Raw genomic sequence first — 25,000 nt, forward strand, 5'->3', positions numbered from 1 at the left:
CAGTAATAATAATAATAATAATAATAATAATAATAATAATAATAGTAATAATAATAGTAATAATAATAATAATAATAATAATAATAATAATAATAATAATAATAATAATAATAATGATAATAAAAATGGTAATAATAATAATAATAATAATAATAATAGTAATAATACATTTACATTTTTATAGCACTTTTATCAAAGGTATCAAAAATGATTAGGTATCAAAAATGAAAATATTCACATAGTGAAATACAGCAATGCATAAAAACCAGATTACAGGAACTAGTGGCGGGAAAATTTGCAAAAAGATAAAAGTCAATTAGAAAGTGTGAGAAAAGGAAGGAGAATTTCGGATATTACGTAAAAGCCATTTCAAAAGGGTGTATTTTTAGGGAGGTTTTGATCATATTATAATAATTTATAATATTAATAAAAAAACAGAAATGTATCAGAAATCAGAATGTGTTCATTCCGCCAGGCACATTTACACATGCTAGGAATTTCTTCTGGTGAGGTTTGGTGTGTTTCATTACAGACCATAATCAATAAAAAAAAGTAGTTAGTAAGTACAAATGTTATAATAAAAATATTAAATTGTTAGATATATTAATAAATGCAAATTCAACATGCAATAAATAAATGGTTCATCGGTTTCATAGTTTTTTTTTTGTAGTATTTAAATAAAGGTTTCATAGCCAGTGCACCAGGTCTGAATGAAGGGAATGCCTTTTTAAACAGTATTGGACCAATCAGTAAGCTACATATCACCATCAGCAGCACAGTGTAAAATTATACGGCTTTTTTGGGATAACCGTACAAGGTGTGCACCTTTCTCTGTTAACACATCTATTTGTTTTGTGAATTAAACATTTCATCCCCCCCCCCCACTCTTCAAAAGGTACGATCAAAAGAAGAAGAATATAATGCATTTTTTTGGCTTTGTGTTTCTTAGTTTGAATGTGCTTGTGTTTGTGTGTGTGTGTGTGTGTGTGTGTTTGTGTGTGTGTGTGTGTAATAACTGTCTTTTGCTCTTTATTTCAACTGTCTTTTGCTCTTTATTTCAGCATTTCTGCACATACCTTTGTCGTTGTGTGTGTGTGTGTGTGTGTGTGTGTGTGTGTGTGTGTGTGTGTGTGTGTGTGTGTGTGTGTGTGTGTGTGTGTGTCCGTGTGTGTGTGTGTGTCCATGTGTGTGTGTGTGTGTTACAGACACACACACAAACACACTGACACACAGCAAAGCCGGCGGACTCGTCCGCTGTGTATGAATAATCAAAGTGGTCTCTCTCATCATTAAATCATGGTGATGCTGGTAGGAGCCCGATGAGGGCGATGGATGGAGGGAGAGATGGAGGGAGAGAACGAGCGAGGGATCATAGTCAGCGCTGCAGGGGTACATGCTCTCTCTCTCCTCCATCGTGTAGCGTGGAGGAGATGTGTCATGAGCACAAGAGTCCTCACTGGTCGCCGTGCTCGCCCACTTAGCTTGCGGAGAGACACACACACACACACACACACACACACACACAGACACACGCACATACATACAGTATACACACTAAAGTACCTTTTCACAGAGTAACACTTGCACATACACACGGATCGCTTTTTACATTGACACAGTGTAGATATTCATGCTCTCTCTCTCTCTCTCTCTCTCTCTCTCTCTCTCTCTCTACAATCACACACTAAAATACACAATTCATACACAAAACACACATATGCAACTAATATGCTTTACGAGGAGAATGCCTCTCATAATAATAATAATAATAATAATTATACAAATGATGATCATGATAATAATAAAATAATAATAATAAAAATAATAAGAAGAATGATGATAATAATACTACTACTACTACTACTACTACTACTACTACTACTACTAATAATAATAATAATAATAATAATAATAATAATAACAATAAAATAATCATAATTAATATAATTATGATTATAACAATAATAATAAAAATAATAGCTGTATACATGTCGGTGTGACGTGTGTGACATCTGTGATGTAATGATATCCTTTGTCAGGACATGAAAACGTCTAGGTAAACCAAAAATGAATGTACCAGGAAGAGATTATATTGCAACAGAATTGCCAAGAAAACATACCCTCTGTAATACAACATTCAAACTAACATATGCTGAGGCGTTTACTGGCTGTATTGGTGTTGATCACTATGACTTGTCATTACATAATAGCCGTGCCAATTGATACATATCACTGTTAAATGATGATGCGTGCTTATCAATCATTTCTGGTAATACATGTGCAATTATTAAGGAGGGATCGTGCTGCGCACTTGTTGATTCACACGCAGCAGAGTTGGAGACCAGCCCTATGACTCACCCAGCAGCTTTGTAGCTTAACGACAATAACATTGAATCTGTCAATAGGCATTTTTTTTGATCCTGCACATTCATCCAGTGAAAGTCAACCAATAATTTTAATCACTGGACTTAAAGCAGATGCAGTATTATTGACACCCGGCGGCAGCGCCCAGTGAGTGAATATTGTGAAGCATCAGGTAGCAAAGAAATATGCCAAAGACAACCGCTCCCCCCGACAGAATTCAAAGGTGATAAGTCAAAAACATGATAAGTCAATATTCCAATAACTGTATGAAAGGAGTGTGACAATTTGCAGGTTTTCAATCGCTTCCATTGACAGTATATCAACAAAAATAAACTTTGCTTCGAATGTTGTGATTGTTTGAATCATGTTGTTTGAATACATAAAGCGATTGTAATGGGTGACCCTTGTGAAACAAAAACTATTAAAGCAGATGGAAACAGCTTTTTAAGGGCACTATCTGACTTGTTGTTGTTGTTGAACACATGAAAGAAAATTCAAGCAGACGTGAGCACTCTGCTCTTTGGAATGTGGTCTTCAAGTATCACAAATGAAATATGTTGGAATGTGGGCGACTGAGGTGGAAATACAGGCAGCCGCAGATCTACTTGGTGTCGATATTTTCACACACAGTCGTCAAAAGTGCTTCAAGTACTGTACAACAAGGTGATGACATTTTTCCTGAAACAGGCCAATGAACGTCATGACGTAGTGGTCACATGTCGCGGTGGTCCAGTGTGATATGCTCTCTGCTCGAACAGGGCAATAAACTGCTTGGAGTCCAGAAGTCTGTGTCTTAAATTCCCTTTTTTTTTTTACTTTGATTTTAAAACACTATAATCCAATGATTAGAAGATCTTGCCGACTGTAAGTGGGATTCACGTGACTCGGGCCGAGGCCTCTATGGCACACCGCCATCTTGATCAGGCCTGGAAATAATAATGACGCAATCAATAGTGGTCCAATCAGTCGTCTGCAGTGATTTCAAGTGACCAGTGATGCAATGACGCGGTGACGATTGTCTGTGTCCAATCACTAGCCTGCAGTGTTATCACGTGACCATTTCAAGGATGAGAAAAACACAGTTTTTTATTAACTTCTCCCACAAAAATGGACCGATCTGGATCAAACTCGGACGATGGTGTGTCTGAACTGCCATGAATACAAGGTCCAATTTTTTGTGTCTGTGGGTTTGACGGTTTCTGAATGCCAGACCGGTCATTTGTTCTGAGCAAAAACAATAGGGCTCCCAATAGGGCTTCCAATAGGGCTCCCTGGACCCATAATAATAATAATAATAATAATAATAATAATAATAATAATAAAACACCGCCTTCCAAATTATTTTGCAAATTATGTTTTTCTCTGATTTTCCTAAATAGTCGATGCAAATGACAGTCAGTATAATTCAACCGTTAGGGTATAATTCGAATGTTATTGAACAAACCTCCCAATGATAACAGTATTTTTTTCAAAAGTAAAAAACTCAAAATGCACTATTCCAAATTATTATGCACAACAGAGTTTCAAAACATTTTATAGGCTGTAAAGAACTAAAATTGGTCATTTGTTGAATTTGCAGCATTAGGAGGTCATATTTACTGAAATCAAAAGCTATTTCAATCAAAAACAACTTAACAGGCCAAGTTACATGTTACCATAGGACCCTTCTTTGATATCACCTTCACAATTCTTGCATCCATTGAACTTATGCGTTTTTGAAGAGTTTCTGCTTGAATTTCTTTGCAGGATGTCAGAATAGCCAGTAAACAAGACTGTTTGAAAATTTGTCTTCATGTATTTCTGGGCCCATTGCAACCGTTTCTGCTTGTGAGCATTGTTTAGGGGTGGCCCAATAGTAGGTTTATGCACAACTGCATCAAATACCTGTTTGCTGCTTTGTAATGGCATTTTAGCAGCTGCTCTCTTAATCCCATGAATTTGTCTGGCAGAAAGCTTCCTCATTTTGCCTTTATCTGCACCAACCCGTCTGTGCTCTGAATCAGCCACAAATCTCTTCACAGTACAATGATCACGCTTGAGTTTTCGTGAAATATCTAATGTTTTCATACCTTGTCCAAGGCATTGCACTATTTGACACTTTCTGCAGCAGAGAGATCCTTTTTCTTTCCCATATTGCTTGAGACCTGTGGCCTGCTAAACAATGTGGAACGTCCTTCTTAAGTAGTTTTCCTTTAATTGGGCTGAGTGATCCAAAGAGCCCTGAGACGCAATAGCATCCATGAGTTGAATTGAAAAAGAAAGAATTCAATGTTTAATTGTGTATGACACTTAAATCCAATTTGCATAATAATTTGGAACGCGGTAGCGATTCTCATAGACTAGCAAATACATCACAGTCTCTAGAACCTGTTGGATTTTCAACCGCATATAAAAAAGGTACTAAGTTGCATAATTATAATAGATAAAATATATAAAATACAAGGCTAGCGTTTTCCTGAAAATACAAATCCACATATAATCCTACTAGTAATCATACACAGATAGATAGATTTATATACCTTTATAGGTAGATATACGGTATACATGAGGATACACGTGCATAAAAAGTAATATACTGAGTATCTTCAATGATTAACTCACAGATGATCACCATAAATAGTCGCGCACACACACACACACACACACACGCACACACACACACACACACACACACACACAAACACACAGCCAATCTGTTGCTAATGAGCGTGGTGTTTGGTTACTGTGTGCAGCCAAACCGGCTCCACACACAGACCGAAGGGAGTTCAGTCAGGAGTCAGTGCTTTCTTGTTCTTCTTCTTCTCTCTCTCTCTCTCTCTCTCTCTCTTTCTCTCTGACTCGCGTCGGCTCGTCCACCTCAGAAAGGAGGCGCGTTGCGATTCACCGGCCTCCACCGGAGCGGGCGACGGCGCACCGTGTAGGGACTCAGTTTTAACCGTAAATGTCGCTGGAGACGTCCCCAGAGTGCCGGGGTCCTCTGTGTGGCCTGTCAGGGAGGACTACAGGAGCGTCGAAGGGCTCCTGCTTTGGGGTTTTTTTTTAATTTGTTATTTTACAGATTGTAATTTGATTTGTTTGATTTCAAAACGAAAAACAAAATAGCGCACAACAATATCTGCTCCAAAGAGAGTAGTACGTGAAAGCTATCGAAGCAGGTATTCCTGGTGGCCTAGATGAGGAAACAGCTGACACAGACGCTTGGGAATGAAGTAGGTCTGGCAACCGCAGCATAATGGAAATGATGCTCCGGAGCAGATGAGCTATTAAATGACTATTAATCAACTTGACTCGTTTCTAATGTATTTAAAGGTAATGTATTTATAGATTTCATATACAGTCAGCGCTGTATTACAGAGCAGTTCTCAGTGTACCAATATCAGCAAATGGACTTTTGAACTGCTGTCTCGTCCGTAAATCACCTGAATATACATCACATTACATTTTGACTTTAAGCAGACGCTTTTGTCCAAAGCCACCTGAAATAAGCACATTTGTGATTCACTGACCCCTCAGCAAAGCCTTCGACACCAAGTAGCTTTGGTCAAAGTTTGTAAAGTGGATAGTAGGGCTGCCCCCTGAAAGTCGACGAGTCGAATCATCAGTCGTAAACACGTAAGTCGACTCAGATTCTTCAAGTCGAGCAGTCGTTTTTTTTGGGGGGTTTTTTTTTGGTTCGTTTTGTTTTGTCGGTCAGTGTGCATTACAATAACAGGATGAAACAGATATAAGCTTACGCAATGCACAGGTTTACATTTCAATGAGAATTTATAAAAAAGGGGAACATATTTTTATATGTTTAAATCGTCCGGGCACAGACGCAAACACGGAGGGCCGTGCCCCACTCCTCCAAACAAAACACGGCACGGAGGAACGGACACGAATCGTAGGCACATTCCGAGTATTTTCTGCGCATGACGCATGGAGGGGGGGGGGGGGGGGGGGGGGGCGATCGGGGAGAGAGTCACGTGCCCCCATCGCGCACGGTTTGGTTCCATACCGTTCCATACCTGTACCGTCGGAGAGGGAGACAGGCAATGTGCAAAGAACTGAGTTGAGTACAGCCCTGGTGAATAACGATATCAGGATCCTTAGGCGGTGGAGAGGCCACTGCAGGTACCGTAGGTAACCGAGCTGTAACCTGAACTTAAAGGGATGGGTCTTCCACTTGGATAGGACTTTAGCCCCCTGGAAGAATCACAAATGGGATCAACCACTTCTATAGACGCAACTATGGGGGCACTAGGTGTCCTGAGTTGGTCGTTTGGGATCTGACCAATGTTTGAAAGCATGCGAAGGGTTAGTTCGATGTACCGTCCGGTGGGCGATCATAACGGTCTGAGGTGAGCGGGTGGAGAGCCCGGAAGAAAGGGGCGACATGGGAGGATTACCAGAGCCTGGTGTCGTGCTGCTACTAACGTCTATCCCCACCCCTCTCCTCCTCCTCCTCCTCCTCTCCGCCCAGTCCCGGCCATGATCACCTCCTACCCCAACACCACGCTGGCCACGCAGGGCGAGGAGAAGAAGATGAGCTGCACGGCGCACGGCGAGAAGCCCATCATGGTGCGCTGGGAGAAGGAGGAGCGCATCATCAACCCTGAGACCAGCCGCTACGTGGTCACGGTCAAGGAGGTGGCCGACGAAGTCATCTCCACGCTGGTGGTGGGTGGATTTTTTTAACCACATTATAGGCAAATTCGGACATGGGGCGCACTGCAAGGTAGCTGAGACAGTGCCTGGTTGTATTTTGTTGGTGCCCTCAAAGCCTCGTGTGTTTTCTCTCGGCAGATAATGCCGACTGTGCGTGAGGACTCAGGGTTTTTTTCCTGCCATGCCATCAACTCCTTTGGAGAAGACCGAGGTATCATACAGCTTACAGTGCAAGGTAAGCCCTCCCACACACACACACACACACACACACACACACGCACGCACACACACACACACACACACACACATTCCCACTGCAGCTGTAGTGCGACGCTACCTGCTTTCATAGCGGGTTGGTTTGGGGTGAGACAAAATGACCTGAGAGACTTGTCGTGTCCTCTTTTATTAATTCCTTTATTCATTCCTTCTTTTTTTTTCATTTATTTTGCGGCACAGTGTGGGTGTCGTGATCGTTTGCAGTCTTATTTTTAATCTCTCACCAGGGAAATCAGAGAAGGGGCCATGCCGATAGCTCTGCCGGCCTGGGAGCTACTGCTTCTAAAGCTTGTTCTCTCTCTCTCTCTCTCTCTCTCTCTGATTCTCGCTCTCTTTCTCTTTCTCCCACTCCCCGTCTCTCTCTCTCTCTCTCTCTCTCTATCTCTCTCTCTCTCTCGCTCTCTTTCTCCCACTCCCCATCTCTCTCTCTCTCTCTCTCTCTCTCTCTCTCTCTCTCTCTCTGTTTCTTTCATCCACACTTTTCTCCTCTTGCAGAACCCCCAGATCCACCGGAGGTGGAAATCCGGGAGGTCAAAGATCGGACCATCGCTCTCCGCTGGACCATGGGGTTCGACGGCAACAGCCCCATTACAGGATACGACATAGAGTGCAAGAACAAATCAGGTAGTGGAGAAAAGAGTTGTTATTATTAGGGGTCTTGGCCGCAGGCCTGGAACCCTATTGTTTTTGTACCGATTTTTATTATTATTTTTCTCCTTGGCATTTTTACGACTAAAAGTGTCTGGTGGACAGCAAGCGCTGGACCCACGGACATGGTTGAGGTCTCGTTGGAACCGGGGCATTTCAGACATCTTGTGGTTCAAGTTTGACCCACATTGATCTACATTTGGAGCCGGAATTTGTGAAAAACGTTACAAATTTACCCAAAGTCGCAGAACATTGGGGTACCGTGAGGTTGGGGGGGGGGGGGGGTTCTGGGGGGGGCATTCGCATCTGGTGAGTTGCAGGGTGTAGACTCCATTGGTGTGTAGTGGTTGCTTTTCAGAGGATGTGCACTGGGTCGAGGCAATGCACTGGATCAAGACAATGCTGCGTTCCAGGGAAACTCGGAAAATTGTAATTGGCCACAGAGAGTAGTGACTGCATTGTCACTTCGTCATCATTGCCCGACACGGCACATCAAAGCCAGATGTATTGCCATTATAACATAAGGGTGTATTCCATTACTGACAATTAATTTGATTAAACTGTATACTCTTATTCAGGGAATTAATTGCAGCGACTAAACTGGACCCTGTGCATTGCTATATATTGCTCTATATTTATTATTATTAATCTTCTCTGCATTTTTCAGGCTGAAAACACACCCTGAAACACGGCAACCACAGTATGCACAGACATGGTCTCGTTGGAACCAGAAGGTTTCAGAAATCTTGTGGTTCAAGTTTGACCAATATCAATGTACATTTGGAGCAGGAATTAGTGAAAAACACATTGCAAATTTACTGGAAGCTGAAGAATGCTTGCGCGCCTTGATTAGTTTGAGGTGTGGAGCACTTTATGACATCATCATCCAATGTTATATGTGTCGCATACAGCGACTTGCGTGTAGACTGCATAGTGGTTGTGTTCCAAATATTTACGATTGTTCGAAACAAGAGACAGCAGTAGCTGATGCTGCGTCTAATAGGAACTAGGAAAATTGTAACTCATGCTGCGATTCACAGAACCAGGTGTTTTGTCAGGAACTTTGGCAGGAACTTTTTCATAGTTCTAAGAACTTTTTAAGGAACCGTCTCTTTCTCTTGTGTCCGCACTGCAATATCTAGGAACCGTCGTAGTTCTTAAAACGCCGTTCATGAGGACCAAGGATTAAACGACACAACCTTCAGTAACGTAAGTCCACGGGAAATGGTCCAGACGTGAGTCCACGGTGATGGGTTAAATAAATAAGCCAGTGCAGCACTGGCAACCGCTATACATAAAAACCTAAAAAAATAATATTATTATTAATAATAATAATAATAATAATAATAACAACGATAATAATAATAATAATAATAATAATAATAATAATAATAATAACAATAACAATAACAATAACAATAACAACAATAATAATAATAATAATAATAATAATAATAATAATAATAATAATAATAATAAATAATAATAATAACAATAATAAAATAGCTGCAGGCAGCAATGCACACAGTCCGGTTTAGTCGTGTTTGGTACGTATTACAGTTTTCCGGGTTCTATGAAACGCAGCACGATTTTCATAATTTTACGCTGAAAACCGAATCAGCTCGCCCGGTCAGTCGGTATGCCACTACGCGGTCTACACAGCGCAACGCTCCTGGCTTCGAAACAACTGTCTATGTTTGCCTGTAAAGCAGAACTTCTCATTGTTATAACTCAGTGTGACGGACAGGTGACCGTTTGATGGCGCGTGGGCCAACAATGACGTAATGTGACGAGTGACGAGTGACGTAATGATGCGGTGGCGACTTTCTGTGATTATTTCTAGTTTTTCGAGGCCTAGTTTTTTTTTATGATGCGTTCTGAGTCCATGAAATGCAACATGGGCTCCTGCAGTTTGTATGCTACAACTCCCTCAAATCCCACAAAGTAAGGACAAAAAGGGCAAAAGAGATAAAATATCAAACGAAAAGCCCCGCCAACGTCCAGCAGGTAAGACAACACACAGACACCTACACCCGTGCAATTTGTAACCACTACAGAGCGATGGAGTCTACGCTACGCACCTTGCACGATGCGAATGGATGTCCGGAGCCACAACCTGCACATTATATAACGAGTTTGGATGATGATATCACAAAGCGTCCTACTCAACAAAGTCATCTCGCTTCAAATTTGTAATTGCTGTCAATAGGAAATTATGGTGTGTTTTATGGAAACTAGGAAAAATGTAATACGTACCTAAAACGACTAAACTGGACCCTATGTATTGCTGCCTGCAGCTATATTTATTATTTATTATTATTATATTATTTTTATTATTATTATTATTACTCTGTGCTAATACAGCCAATGCCCCCTCTCCCTCCCCCCTTTCCCTTCCCAGCGTCGTGGCTATCAGCACAGGTAACCAAAGATGTGTCACCGCAGCTCAACCAGGCCACCATCATCGACCTCCACCCTTCCTCTACCTACAACATCCGCATGGTCGCCAAGAACATCATCGGCAACAGCAACCCCAGCAACGAGCTCACCATCACTACCGACGAAGCAGGTGAGTCAACCTGACCTTTTTTCAGACTGTCAAATGCGCAAGGTTTTCCAAAAGATGTCCAAAGTACATCCTTGTTTGAATATGGTTAACTGTTAAAAGGCCACACACAAATGTTTTTGCTTCCCAGATTTCTCTCATCAAGCATTATTTTCATGGTTTGTACCCGACCGTCTTTTGATAAAAACTCATACCTATTCAACCCAAGATAAAAAATATATTCCAATTGGAAAATGAGACAAATGAAATGTGTTTTCAATCCATGTGTGCGTAAGGTTCAAGGCTGAGGTAGATTATTGAACAATTACGAAGAAAAAAAAAAAATGCTTGGCTCAGCAGCGCCACCTAGTGTAATTTAATAAATTGACGCTTATTCTTTCACGTCTCCATATTAGACGGGGGACAATCTGAGATGTTGAATGGTGATGGTGTGTGTGTGTGTGTGTGTGTGTGTGTGTGTGTGTGTGTGTGTGTGTGTGTGTGTGTGTGTGTGTGTGTGTGTGTGTGTGTGTGTGTGTGTGTGTGTGTGTGTGTGTGTGTGTGTGTGTGTGTGTGTGTTTTACAGCCCCAGATGGGCCCCCACAAGATGTAACACTGGAGCCCACCTCGCCTCAGACCATCAAAGTTACCTGGAAGGTACAGTAGTAATCCATGAACAAGAGAATGAACAATGAACAAGAGAACGACTGTCTATCAACATTTTAAACACATTATGTGAGTAATGGAAATTGAATTTTTGAAGAAATGAAATTTTTATATATATATATATATATATATATATATATATATATATATATATATATATATATATATATATATATAAACAAACGATTTGAAAAAAGATTTGAAAGCTCATAACCATTTCTTTACATGAAATGATTGGAAATGGAAATATTAGTTTTTATTATATTATTATATTACACAAATAATGACTGTAATGAATACATCACTATATAACATTATTATCATTTAAAATCAAATAACTTTGCTTTAAGTAAAATAAACAATATTAATTTGATGCTTAATGAAATACTGTAATTATCAGGTATATAAAAAAAATATATACAGTATATATACTGTATATATGCAATGACAATCCTAAGAAATAACTAAGTCAGACCATTGGACAGTGTAAGAACAGTGGGGTAAAACACAATGGACAGTTTATATTTTTCGAGCCCAAAAATAATATACAATGATGAAATTCTTCTTCATCATTGTATATTATTATTCGAGTTTTGAAAGGTACATATTTAGTAGATCTAAATGGCATCCCCTCACCAAAGGCCTCAGTCTGGGAAAAAAAGTCCTTCATCCAAAATAGAGAAACAACGGGCTCCCTTTCCAGATGTCAAACTATAGAATAAGCAATACACATACCGTATCTTATAGTGGAGATCACCCCATCAAAAGGCACAAAGAATAATATCACCATTCTCCTCAATCCCCCCAGCCCCCCCAGAAGCACCTGCAGAACGGGGTGATCCGCGGCTACCAGGTGGGCTACAGGGAGTACAGCCCCGGAGGAAACCACCAGTTCACCATCATCAACATGGACACCACGGGGGACACCATGGAGAGCGTCCTGCTGGACAACCTCAAGAAGTTCACCCAGTACAGCGTGGTGGTGCAGGCCGCCAACAGGGCCGGCACCGGCCCGTCCTCGCAGCAGGTGGTCACCAAGACCCTGGAGGACGGTGAGTGGGACTGGAAAACATGTATTTACACTGTATACAGGGTGGGGTTGGAAGCACTTATTTGGAGATTGAGACTAGAAGGGGTGGGTCCTTTTTTTCTTTTCAGTGTCTATCTGTGTTTCTGTGTGTTTTGAAGACATTGTTGGATGGGAACTCCCACTCTAAAATATTCTGGGAGGCTGGTATTTGCAAAACGTCATTGTTGTGGAAGGATTACCATCTACTGGACATTTACTGAACTACCTTACTGAAAATAAACGTTCAGCGCAAAGTGCTATGCATATCAAGACCAGTAGGGGTTGATATAATGACTATTGAATTAACCTTGCACTATAATATTGAATAGCACAAAATATATCCTGATGTTATCTCCATGGCTGTTAATTGGTGTGTCTGTGTGATTTATATGCAACTCAATTCGAAAGCTCCATGGTATTATAGCACGATCCAAACAATCTGTTTCGATCCTGTTTCCCTGGCAGTGCCGTCCCGTCCCCCTGAAAATGTCCTGGCCGTGGCCAAGTCCCCAGAAGTCATCTCCCTGTCCTGGATGACCCTGCCTAGGGAGGCCCTCAATGGAAATCTGCAGGGCTACAGAGTCATCTTCTGGGCCAACCTGCCAGACGGAGGTACACACACACGCACACGCACACGCACACGCACACACACACACACGCACAGAAATACACACACAGGAACACACACAGCGCTGCACACATAGCAATACTTACAGAGAAATATGCACACAAGGCAATACATGCAAAGAGGCAATAGACACACGACAATTCACTCAGTAATGCACACATAGCAATACACCGAGTAAAATACAGGAACAGCAATACAAACACATCAAGGCACACAGAGAACACACACAAACACACAAATACACACATACAAATATACAAAGGCACATATTACTGGTCTACTTAAAAATGGTTATGCAGTGTAGACATCATTTATCATATCAGTTATTATATATTTATTGTGGTTTATTTATTTATTTATTTATTTATTTAATTATTAATATAGTTGTTGGTGTTATTTTTATTATTATTATTATTATTATTATTTATTTTTGTATTATTATTATTATTTAATTTTTTTAGGTAGTCAGTTCGTTTCTTATCATATCCACTAGGGGCTGCTGTGGTGCTGGCATTGGCATTCAAACTATGCGCCGAGAATAGCGTAACTAACACAGTGGCCTATTTATTCCCTTAAAAATGATGTTTTACTTCGAAAGTGAAGACGAATCTCAGGTCGCAATCTCGTGTTTGCCTCAATGCGTATCTCGTCTTATTTCTCAAGCCTCCCCGACCTCATCTCAAAACGAAACGTCGCCCATCATAAGCGGATTTGCCCCATCCGAGCGACCCCAGCTCCTGGCCGGTCCCCATCAATAATTCAGCGGCGCAATAAGTCAGAGCGTTCGGCGCCGAGTGGCGGACCGTGCCGTCCGGGACGGGGCAGAGCGGAGCGGGCGCTGGAACCGGCAAAGAAAATAAGCGGCAGGCTACGACCTGCCGCAGCGGACGCTGCATGACGCATGCCGGCCTTGACGTCCGCAAATCTGTCGTTTTGAATGCGTTAACCTCTTCGCGCGTTCGTCAGCACAACAGTAATTCAGCCATTCAAAATAACGCAAACAGTCAGTACAAATCTGAAAAGTACATACAAAAGGTTATGTACTTAAAAAAAAACCATATAATAATACTTACATATGCATATATTTATATACAGTATATACACAGTACATACAAATATAAATCATTTAAAATATCTTCAATGTAAGTATCAGTAAAATAGTATTTCAGCCGGCCTAATTTAGTAAATTGCAAACAGTATATAAAAATATTAAAAGTACATACATCATTGTTTATACTTTTTAAAATGTCTTTTTATCATTTTACACAAAATATGTATTTTAAACAGTATATATACAAAAATATTACACATCTAAAATATTTTCTCTCTATTGAAACTATACACTTGTTAATATGCATGAGCTTGATGGCATCGCCGATTCCCAATGGGATGAATTCAACCTGTTTCTCTTGCAGTAAACTCGAACAAAATATGAGTTCTTTGTGTGGTTTGAAATTAAATAAAGAAAAATACATTTTCTGTTTATATATATATATATATATATATATATATATATATATATATATATATATACAGTTCATATGTTAGGATTTCTAAATATAAACCAGTATTCAACCAATCTGTATTCTAAGTAGAATTTTTCCCTGTTTCCCCTCCGTCAGAGCTGGGAGAGATCAGGAATGTGACCACCGCACAGCCGTCTCTGGAGCTGGACGGCCTGGAGAAGTACACCAACTACAGCATCCAGGTCCTGGCCTTCACCCGCGCCGGGGACGGCGTCCGCAGCGAGCAGATCTACGTCCGCACCAAAGAGGATGGTGAGGCGCTTAACCTGTATATACGATCAGCTTTCCACACGGATGAAGTCTTCGGACGCCAGGTTTTTTTTCCGGTTAATTTAACGTCGCGCACCGATAACCCCAAGCAGGTTTGTTTTTGTTTTTTCACAAAATTACAGAATACTAAATTTGTATTTGTAACTGTGTATACTTACTACTACGAGAAACATAAACATACATTGACTGTCTGATTTGGGACTTCTTCTTCCCGACTAATTCCTCTTCCTCCCCCAGTGCCAGGCCCTCCAGCGGGGGTGAAGGCCGCCGCCTCCACCAGCTCCGTGGTGTTTGTCTCCTGGCTGCCTCCGCTCAAACTCAACGGCATCATCAGGAAGTACATCGTCTTCTGCTCCAATCTCCATCCCATGGTAGGGGAACACCCTGCCTCCGAGGCCTTCTTACCACACCCACCACCGTCTTCTCAAATCCAGCTTTCACACACCCGGGAATGCCTCTGACCGCGGTTGCGCTTCTTCAGTCCGCTCCTTTGGTTCCAGGGGGACGAGTGCTGAAGCCAAACCCAAAACCCCCCCTGAGATGGAGATTCTCTTTTGTCCATTTCCAGGTGATGAGCGAGTTTGAGGCCTCCCCAGATGTGTATTTCTACCGGATCCCCAACTTGGCTCGCAACAGGCAGTACAGCATCTGGGTGGTGGCGGTGACCGCCGCCGGACACGGCAACAACAGCGAGAAGATCACCGTGGAGCCTTTGGCCAAAGGTAAGACCTGTGTGTGTGTGTGTGTGTGTGTGTGTGTGTGTGTGTGTGTGTGTGTGTGTGTGTGTGTGTGTGTGTGTGTGTGTGTGTGTGTGTGTGTGTGTGTGTGTGTGTGTGTGTGTGTGAGTGTGTGTGTGTGTGTGTGTGTGTGTCTGTGTGTCTGTGTTTTTGGGTATGATGTATTTACGTGTCCATATTCATTTTTAAGCCCCGGCCCGGATTCTGACCTTCAATGGTACTGTGACCACGCCATGGATGAAGGACATCGTCCTGCCATGCAAGGCAGTGGGAGACCCTCCCCCCACCATCAAGTGGCTCAAGGGAAAGTAAGTGACTCCATTCTTTAAATTATAACATATATTATTATTATTATTATTATTATTATTATTATTATTATTATTATTATTATTATTCTTTATGAGCTAACAAGTGGTATTTTACCTTTATTCCATTCCTAGGGCATTCTGCTACGCCTCTATGTCCTAATGTAATGTTTCTCCATCCAGTACTAATGGAACCCCGACCCCTGTCCTGGTGGACGGACGTCGCAGCGTCCACGGCAACGGCAGTTTCCTCATCCGCACCGTGAAAGCGGAGGACTCCGGGAACTACAGCTGTGTGTCCAGCAACAACTGGGGCGCCGACGAGATCACGCTCAACCTTCAGGTTCAAGGTAAAAGGCGACTAGAGTCATATGCAGTGTTGCACTAATCCCTATTTTTCTCAGAATGTGAATTGTTGAAACAGAGGTTTATTGTTGTTGTTGTTTTTTGTTCATTGTAAATTGCCAAATTCTTCTTGTTTATTATTTTTGGGGGGTTTGGGGTTATTTTCTATTGTTCAATTTTAGGTTTACGTTGCCAAATTTATTTTATTTTATTTTATTTTATGATAATTGTTCATATTTCTTGTTAATTTTTAGGGTTCTTTTTTATTTTTTATTGTAATTTTTTTCTGGTTCACTGTACATTGCCAAATATTTAGGCTAGAAAACATAGCCGGTAGTCAAAACAGTCATTATTGTACATTCGCTAACCGGGCTAACGTCTCGTAAATTAATGAATGATGACGTGATGTTGAACCATCAATGATTTTTCCGGGGACCTCCGGGAACCTCTTGAAGGACCCCTGGGGGCCCCCTGTCCAGACCGCACAAACGAGAACAGATCTGATGACCAGAATGCTGATGGACCCCGTCCTTACTCCTGTAGCACTCCATCCTCGCTACTTCTATCTAGCCTGCCTGCCTTCAGTGTGGTTTTTTTTTGTTTTTTTTAATCTATTACTTTATTACTATTGCCTATTGTTTAAGTGGAATTAAAACTCACCCGAGGAGATTTGTAAGTCAGTAAAACAAAACCTTTCCACCCTATCAACCACATTCAAAAGTATAATTAGGGCTTAGCACAAAGACAGGTTTGTTGGCTGAAAGCAGCTCCGCTTTGCTTCCTGACCCTAATAAGGACAAATGATTTGGCGGAGAAAGGATGATTTTATTGTTTGTTTCGAAGTGGAGGAGATGAACGATCGAACGCTAAAAGTTAAATAACAGGCTGGACTGTCTCCATCACCTGAACGGATTGTTCCAAGTAATACCACCAGAGAAGCCTTGTGGTCCTGGTATCAATGAAGTGAAGTCCCAGTATCACTTAAAGCTTGATACCAGAACATCCACAACAACAACAAAGTACACACAGGTGAACATTCTTGTGTACTTCCCTGTACTTCATCTATTTATTTCTTCTCCATCTCCGCAGTCCCTCCCGACCAGCCACGCCTTACTGTTACCAAGACGACCACAACATCCATCACGCTTTCTTGGATCCCAGGAGACAATGGAGGGAGCTCCATTCGAGGTCGGTGTGTCCAATGTGCACGTAGACACACACGCATGCACGCACACACACACACACACACACACACACACACACACACACACACACACACACACACACACACACCATAGTTCAAATTACGGTTGGGGGGGTCTGACCTCCCTAATTACGACTTGGACCCCCCCAAAAGAGGTAAAAACAACAGGTCGGGAGGGCGAAACATTTATACAGGCGTCTTACCTGTGATCAAAAACATTGCAATATTTTTCCCATATTCATGCCTGGAAGAATCTTGTAATACGATATCAGACACCCCTCAAGTGGACCGTACCATAACGCTGAGAATCGAGGCTCCGCGGTCACCCCGCAGCTCAGATCAGAGACATCTTTTTTCCCAACAAAGCAAATAAAAACTGTGTTCTGATTGTCGATTTATTTCTTCTAATTGAATAAAGCAAAAAAAGCCCTGTGTGTAACCGTGCGTAATGGGGACACTTTCTCAGTCACTGTCTTACCCACCCACCACCCCACACACACATACACACACACATGTTGCCACACACTGTATATTGTTGCATTTTCAAACAGCTTTCTTTTATACAGCTATTTTACACTGATGTTGGATCTCCTGTTCTTGTTTTTCATTATCTGCTGCAAGTCCTGATTGCTTTCCTTGAGATATATATATATATATATATATATATATATATATCAAATTGATAGATGAAAAAAGTAACAAGGAAGTTTAGGTGTGTTAAAGTGGAAGATTAAAGTGCTCCATCGCAAAGATAGAACAATCAGACGTTTCCGCGGTGATTCTTGGTCACATCACTGCGTGAGGCTCGTGGTTGCGGAGTGAGAACACAAACCCCCAAAACTTGGAAATCCATTGTGATTTCATAGTTACAGGAAATATCAGGACTCAAAGTCACCATCCAAAGGGTGTTTGGGTGTTTATATTTTTACATACTAAGTTTTGTTTATGTATTAGTTACATTTTTTTTTTTGTTTTGTTAGGTGAGGTTTATTTAATAGATTTTATTTAATAGATTGAATAGATAGATATTTAATCGATTTTTTTGGAAATCTTTTGGTTTATATTTATTCTTTATTATACATTTGTAGGTTTATTGTGTCAAATGTTATGTTATTGTTATTTACTTTTAATGAAGTCATTGTATTGCCAAATTTTCAGCTAATTATTAGGTTTATTTATTTATTTTATTTATTTATCACCTTTATTTTAGTATATTGTTTATGTATCTGTCTGTCTGTCTGTCTGTCTGTCTATCTTCTATTCATTCGGAAAAAATCTTAATACCACAATAATTGAGTGGACTACTTTCGGTTTCGTCTTCTCCCTCGTGTTCTTCTCTTCTCCTTCCTCTCTCTCTCTCTTCTTCCTTCATCCCACCCAGGCTACATCCTCCAGTACTCGGAGGACAACAGCGAGCAGTGGGGCAGTTTCCCCATCAGCCCCAGCGAGCGCTCGTACCGCCTGGAGAACCTCAAGTGCGGCACCTGGTACAAGTTCACCCTCACGGCCCAGAATGCAGTGGGGCCCGGGCGGATCAGCGAAATCATCGAGGCCAAGACTCACGGGAAAGGTGCAGAATGCGACAAATATACTGTACCGCCTGACACTCTCTACGAACTTCAAAAGACGACGTTTTGTCGTGGTTCTCAACTTGGTTTGAGTTGTGAGTCCTAGGGATCAACAAAAACGTAAGACACGATAAAAAATGTTTAAGCATGAGTTGGTTAAATCATGAATTCAGTTAAGTCATCCCCCCGTACTGTACCTGTGAATCACTTTGTTCAGTTGTTTTAGGTTTTTCTTTGCGTTTTCATTGTTCTATCTACTTTCTAATGTGGATTATTTTTTTCTACCAATAATTTCAAGCATCTAAATTAAATTTCCTCCATTCCGTTGTCAGGGATTTTGGGAACACTTATCTCTAATTTATGACATATTACTTGTTACTTTCACTTGAAAGTAATACCTTACTTGACAATATAACTCTCTGTGTAAGGTAATAAGTAACTTATTAAACTACTTTTAAGTTACTCACCAAAATTATTATTAATAATAATAATAATAATAATAATAATAATAATAATAATGTTATTTTTGCCAGAGGGGAAAGCGGACCACTACAACGCGATCTGCAAACAAAAAGCAGAAAGCAACTCAGGTTTGGCTCGGTCGTAGCAGGCGGCAAATGTTGCGATAATCCATGATCCGTCCAGTGAGTCATTTCACCCTGCGCCACATTCCTCCGTCCATGTTTGTTTACACTCACTCCCACGTGCAGATGAGGTTAAACATTGCCGAAAAGCAGTTCTTGCCGCTGATTTGCTGCATAGCTTAGGGGAGGGACCGTATGTGCAGCTGTACTATCACGTGAGATCCGATCACGCGATGCAGTTGCCATGATTTCTCCAATCCCGGATTTAAAATCAAAACGATCGGACGACAATCCTAATCGAACAAAACACAATATTCATAACGGGTAGTCGTTTCATCCGATCAATCGGCCCACCCCGTGTAACAGGACATGGTAACTGTAATGATACTGTATTACCCACATTGTATAAGTGACTCATTATAATACTGCATTACTGGTAAAAAAAAGTTGTTTTTTTTTATGTAACTCATACATTTTTTTGTCACACATAACAGAAAAACCTCCATATTTTTTACTAAATTAACAGCAATCTGTTATAGTGGAAATGAAGTTGTATAATTGGTCAAATAAATTGTTTGAGCCTAAAAGTCATTCACGTTAGACTTAGACGACATTGAAAGCTTGTGCAAAGTTGTCAACACCCGAATAAACCTAAATAACAGCGTGGCTATTTTTGAATAGCATCTCACCCTCCACCATTATCCTGTCTCATCACTTCCCAGAACCCCAATTTGCCAAAGAACACGAGCTCTTCACCAGCATCAACACCACGAGGGTGCGGCTCAACCTCATCGGCTGGAACAACGGCGGCTGTCCCATCACCTCCTTCATCCTGGAGTACCGCGCCGTGGACGCGGGCACCTGGACCACGGTGCAGCGCACGTCGCTCACCAAGAGCTACGTCCTGTACAACCTGCAGGAGGCCACCTGGTACGAGCTGCAGATGAAGGTCACCAACAGCGCCGGCTCAGCGGAAAAGAGGATCACCTTCGCCACGCTCAACGCCGACGGAAGTAAGCCTGGGTCGGAGGGGCTCCGACAGATGCATGGCTTCTAAAACGCTCAGATTTATTTACGATGAGTGCGATGCGATTGCGGCTGTGAATTTTGGAAAATTCATGGATGGTTCTGATGACATCCGAGCATTCAGTGTGCAGGGGTGTCCTTTCACCTCCATCACCAAGGGAAGAGATCGGCCCACTTCACAGTCTGCCGTGTCATATCCTAAAGAATAAGGTCGTTTTCTAGAAGTGTATGTCCCTGACTCAGCTGCAAGTCCATTACACTGCCACCCACTTTCACTAGTATCTTCTGCGGTCACTGCAGAGATAGAGGAGATAGGTAAGTGTTCGACACCAAAGACGTTCCTCTGGGTGATAGATGTATTTAAAATGCACTGCGTCACTATTCAATGAAACAGTCCTAGTTGTTATGTTTCTAGTTTTAGGTAACTATTGTCCTTTCTTTCACCTAAAATGTCGCACGGTTGCTTTGCTTTGCTTTTCTTGTCCGGTATTGAGACGCATGACCAACGTAGACAAGAAAGTCAACATTGGTGGAAGAACTAATTAACATGGACATGGCGATGCAACTTGACTGCATGTTTCAAACAAACTTGTAAAGCAGACTTTAAAACCGTGGGCAGGTATAATGAAAGCCGATGTCTAGCGATCTCCGCTATACACAATTAACGCTATATGAGCTCCGTTGGGCATTCTGTCTTTTTACCCACCGTTGTGTCCGTTGAGGGACTGTATTAAGTGGGGTCCGCCACTCAGGGCGCGTGCGGGCATGTGACGGCGTCTGTGAATCCCATGAGTGTGTTCGCACTTCTATACATCAGCTCAGCTGCAGAGCAACTTCCCAGGGGACATGTAGTGCGTATTCAGCCTTCCATCAACCCCGGTGCCGCTCCTAGTTCAGCTTGAGGACAACCCAAGCAGCAGGCGATCCCGAGTGCAGCCGTCTCAGCTTACTAGCGCTATGTTGTTCTCTGCGGTGACCGAGGAGCTGAACCCTGCTTTAATGAATTGCATTAGCATCAGCGTAGTCAAGCTGTTCTTTTAGAAGGTGTTTCGGCATTCTTCTCCTCATGATTCAGAAATTAGAAGCTCAGTTCAAGCCAGAGCGGCATCATTTTCTGCTCCTCCAAATAAAACTTTTAGTTTGTGCTGTCAGGGTTTAAGTAAGGGGCAATGTGCGTCGGAGTACCGAAAGCCCTGTCCGGTGTTAATTTGCGACAGTGACCGGCTGGCTGTGTATTATCCTGCTTTATTACATGGCTTCTTACTAAATGAAATAATGTATAGAATATTGATCATTTAATAACTGGAGTACGCTGACCAAACATCCCAGTTGGTCCGGGACTCTCCCGGTTTCAAGCTGCGTAAAATGGCCCAGTTTTCAACATTAACTACCAAATTGTCCCGGTTTTCCCCACAATTAAAATCAGGGCCAGCTCTTCCTATAGGATCCTATCCTTCCTAAATAGGCGGCAGCCTAGGATGCCATCCCGAGAGGGGGGCGCGGAGGGTATCGACGGTGCCTACCCAGCTGCGATCGGCGCACCAAAACCCAGATTTTATTTTTGATGGAGTTTTTTTTTCTCCGTGTCCTTGGTGAACGAAACAAGCACTGTCCGTAATGGGGAGGCTTTGGGGGGTTGAAAATGTGGTCACCCCAACTTTACAACTAATATGCCTGTGTTTGTCCCTGGTTTAGGTACCATCCCTCCTCTGCTGAAGACAGGAGACCCCATCTCAGACAACATGTCCGGCAGCGGAGGCCTGAAGATGGTGGTGACCATCACCTCCATCCTGGTGGTCGCCGTCCTGGCCTTCATTATGCTGATGGTGCTAAAGAGGAGGAGGAGGGAGCAGAGGCTCAAGCGACTCAGAGGTCTGTTCGTGGCATCAGGACAGATTTGGGTTTTGAGTTTGAGGGGGCAAAGGCAGACCTTCCTCGTCCTTTCCTCGCCGAATCGCCGTAAATACGTTTGACGTTGAGTAGACTGACCGCGGTGGTCGGAAAAATGTTTGACGTTGGTTCTTTTTCATGAATTTCTTCCTTCATTCATAGTACACTGGCCATTTCACCCACATTGTTTTAATACCAAATAACTATTTGTTGGTTATTATAATGAAGACGAATTTCATCCTAAATGTTTTATTATTTTAATGACGGACCAGCAGATAAGCAAACAAAAACACCAACACAAGCGCGAGTGTATATGTGTGTGTGTGTGTGTGTGTGTGTGTAGGGGCAGACTGATACATTGGAAACGTCGCGTAATTAAAATCTTGTTACACTCGAGCGCATCCGGACCAATTAAACCGAGTGAAGCCAAGATTGAACCTATTGACTTCACTCTTGTAATTAAGAAGCTATCAGGAGGGAGCTCCACCAGTCGCCTGTTCAGATCAAGCGTCTCCACTCTCATTTTTTTCACTCACACGGAGCACTCGCCCTCATACAGTCACTGAGTGTGTTTGTGTGCGTGAGTGTATGCGCGAGATTAACACTGTCTCAGAGTTTGCGTTTTGCTGCATCGTATCGCCCCTTGTGCTTGTGCTAACTAACTCTGTGCTGACTTCACAGATGCCAAGAGCCTGGCAGAAATGCTGATGAGGTGCGTACGCTCGAATCCAGCCCTTAGAGCAGTCAACTTATTTACAATACGGCCGAGAGCCTATCGCCGAATATCAAATATACTGTAGGTCACAGAGGAGTTATTGCCCCGGCTGCCTTCCTCGAAATAATTATCAAGTTTGCTGAAATTGTGGTAGTGCTATGCAAAGTCACGCCGCTAAAAATCTGATGAGCTTTTCTCATTGATCCCTGTCCCCACCCCCACCCGCAGTAAGAACACCCGCACTCCAGACACGGTCAACAAACAGCAGCAGACATTACGAATGCACATCGATATCCCCAGAGCACAGCTCCTCATCGAGGAGAGGGACACTATGGAGACAATCGGTAAGGAACGTTCTGTGTATGCCCATGGTATCCACGTGTTCTAGCGGCGATATCGTTTCATCATAGCATCGATCGCTTCAGTGGCTACTCAGCTTGTAGTAGCACTCTACACCGGCCCAGCTTTGATTGGACTCTTTGGCTCATGGCTCTTTCCCTTCATGGTCATTCCATCCACTCTGTCCTTCCTCACATTCCCTCCCTGAATTATTTTCCCAGACGACAGATCCACTGTGCTGTTGACGGACAACGACTTCGGCGAGACCAATAAGCAGAAGTCCTCGACGGTGACACACACGGTCCACTACCAATCCCTGTCCCAGGCCACCGGACCCCTGGTGGACGTGTCCGACGCCAGGCCTGGAACCAGTGAGTCCCATCACCGTCAGTGCCCACCATTTACTTCCTTTTTTCTACTAACATGATAGCTTGGTCCTGTGATACTAACCCTTTGTTACTATGTCGTAGTAATTAAGTTTGAATGTCTTTTACTTCATGATTATGCACATTGCAGTGTTTCTTCAGCTTACTTCTGTGGCTCCAAGACGGAGGCCACCGAAAACGAGAGTGACCTCAGCACTTTTTGAAAGCAAACTGTAGTCATCAGCGTTTCATGGGCCATTCATCTGGATTACACGTGAGGCAGATAGTGTTTCTAACCTGCGTCATCTTCAACCTCAGTCTTCTGGCGGTCAGATTACAAAGCCCTATAGCAGCCTATAGGGTTCCTGCTGTTTGGCCTCTACAGGAGCAGAACTAATGAAGACTAGCGAGCTCTCTGGCTCCCCTTGACACGTCTTCGCACTGATCATCCCCGGCAACTGGCCCAGAATGCACGTGCACACCACTACAGTACATACGGGGGAGCACGAGTACCAGTTCCCAAGCATTTGGGACAACACATACACACACAATCACACACACACACACACACACACACACACATGATTGGTTAATTTGGCCTGGCCAGTGGGGCTTGAACCCAATTTGCTGACTCGGCCTTATCTCTGCCCAGTGTTTGACTAAACACGGCCGGCCTTTCATCTGATGGAATTACTCCTCTCTGACCTACTATGGTTACCAGACGTATTCTTCGTGTTCCCTGGATCCAATCAAAGCCCCTTTCTGATTGGACCGGCGATGCATAGAACATCAGTCTGACTGGGTTTGGCTGGGTATGATGCTATTTCTGCCTCAGGGTGGGGACGGTTAAACCTTTGATGGATTATAATGCCGTGACTACCACATGGGGCTGGGAAATTTTAATGCTAAGTGGAATGTGTTATGTTGGATGGTGTAATCTCAGGATTTGGTAGGAAAAAAAACAATGTCAGACAGCAAATGTCAGGCAGTATTGAATGCTAATAGCTTTTTATTTTGATGGAACTAGTTTTATATAGAAGCGACCGGAGAAGCAATGCATTGTGGAAAACACAGAGATGTTTATGCTGTGTAATAATCCAAAGACATCCAAACTCATAAAATATAAATAGTTATAGAGCTACAGTGAGTCAATTTGAAAGAAATAAATAATTAATCACAGCTTGCAAAATGTTACCTAAATGTATTTAAATATTATATATGATATTTTATTTATAATTTTATATATTTTGTGATTATTATTGTTATTATTATTATTATTATTA

General features: G+C 42.2%; 1 protein-coding gene across 4 annotated transcripts in view; it reads left to right on the plus strand.

The window, feature by feature from the left end:
* The window catches only part of dscamb (Down syndrome cell adhesion molecule b), a gene marked incomplete at its 3' end in the record, with an annotated part of 129,591 nt that overhangs the window by 96,295 nt on the left and 8,296 nt on the right, over nt 1–25,000 (plus strand). For 2 of the 4 annotated variants that reach the window (XM_080007057.1, XM_080007058.1), the window contains exons 12-30: nt 6,827–7,023; nt 7,150–7,246; nt 7,783–7,911; nt 10,337–10,504; nt 11,067–11,137; nt 11,955–12,198; nt 12,681–12,827; nt 14,466–14,621; nt 14,877–15,010; nt 15,208–15,361; nt 15,567–15,684; nt 15,865–16,031; nt 17,116–17,214; nt 18,612–18,800; nt 20,105–20,395; nt 22,104–22,280; nt 22,980–23,010; nt 23,242–23,357; nt 23,574–23,738. In XM_080007057.1, the coding sequence (XP_079863183.1) occupies nt 6,827–7,023; nt 7,150–7,246; nt 7,783–7,911; nt 10,337–10,504; nt 11,067–11,137; nt 11,955–12,198; nt 12,681–12,827; nt 14,466–14,621; nt 14,877–15,010; nt 15,208–15,361; nt 15,567–15,684; nt 15,865–16,031; nt 17,116–17,214; nt 18,612–18,800; nt 20,105–20,395; nt 22,104–22,280; nt 22,980–23,010; nt 23,242–23,357; nt 23,574–23,738 (2,850 nt within the window). The remainder of the gene's footprint in view (nt 1–6,826; nt 7,024–7,149; nt 7,247–7,782; nt 7,912–10,336; nt 10,505–11,066; nt 11,138–11,954; nt 12,199–12,680; nt 12,828–14,465; nt 14,622–14,876; nt 15,011–15,207; nt 15,362–15,566; nt 15,685–15,864; nt 16,032–17,115; nt 17,215–18,611; nt 18,801–20,104; nt 20,396–22,103; nt 22,281–22,979; nt 23,011–23,241; nt 23,358–23,573; nt 23,739–25,000) is intronic. The other 2 variants (XM_080007056.1, XM_080007059.1) reach the window with 1 other exon arrangement.

This window comes from Zeus faber (assembly GCF_960531495.2).
Source record: "Zeus faber genome assembly, chromosome: 9".
Lineage (NCBI taxonomy): Eukaryota > Metazoa > Chordata > Actinopteri > Zeiformes > Zeidae > Zeus > Zeus faber.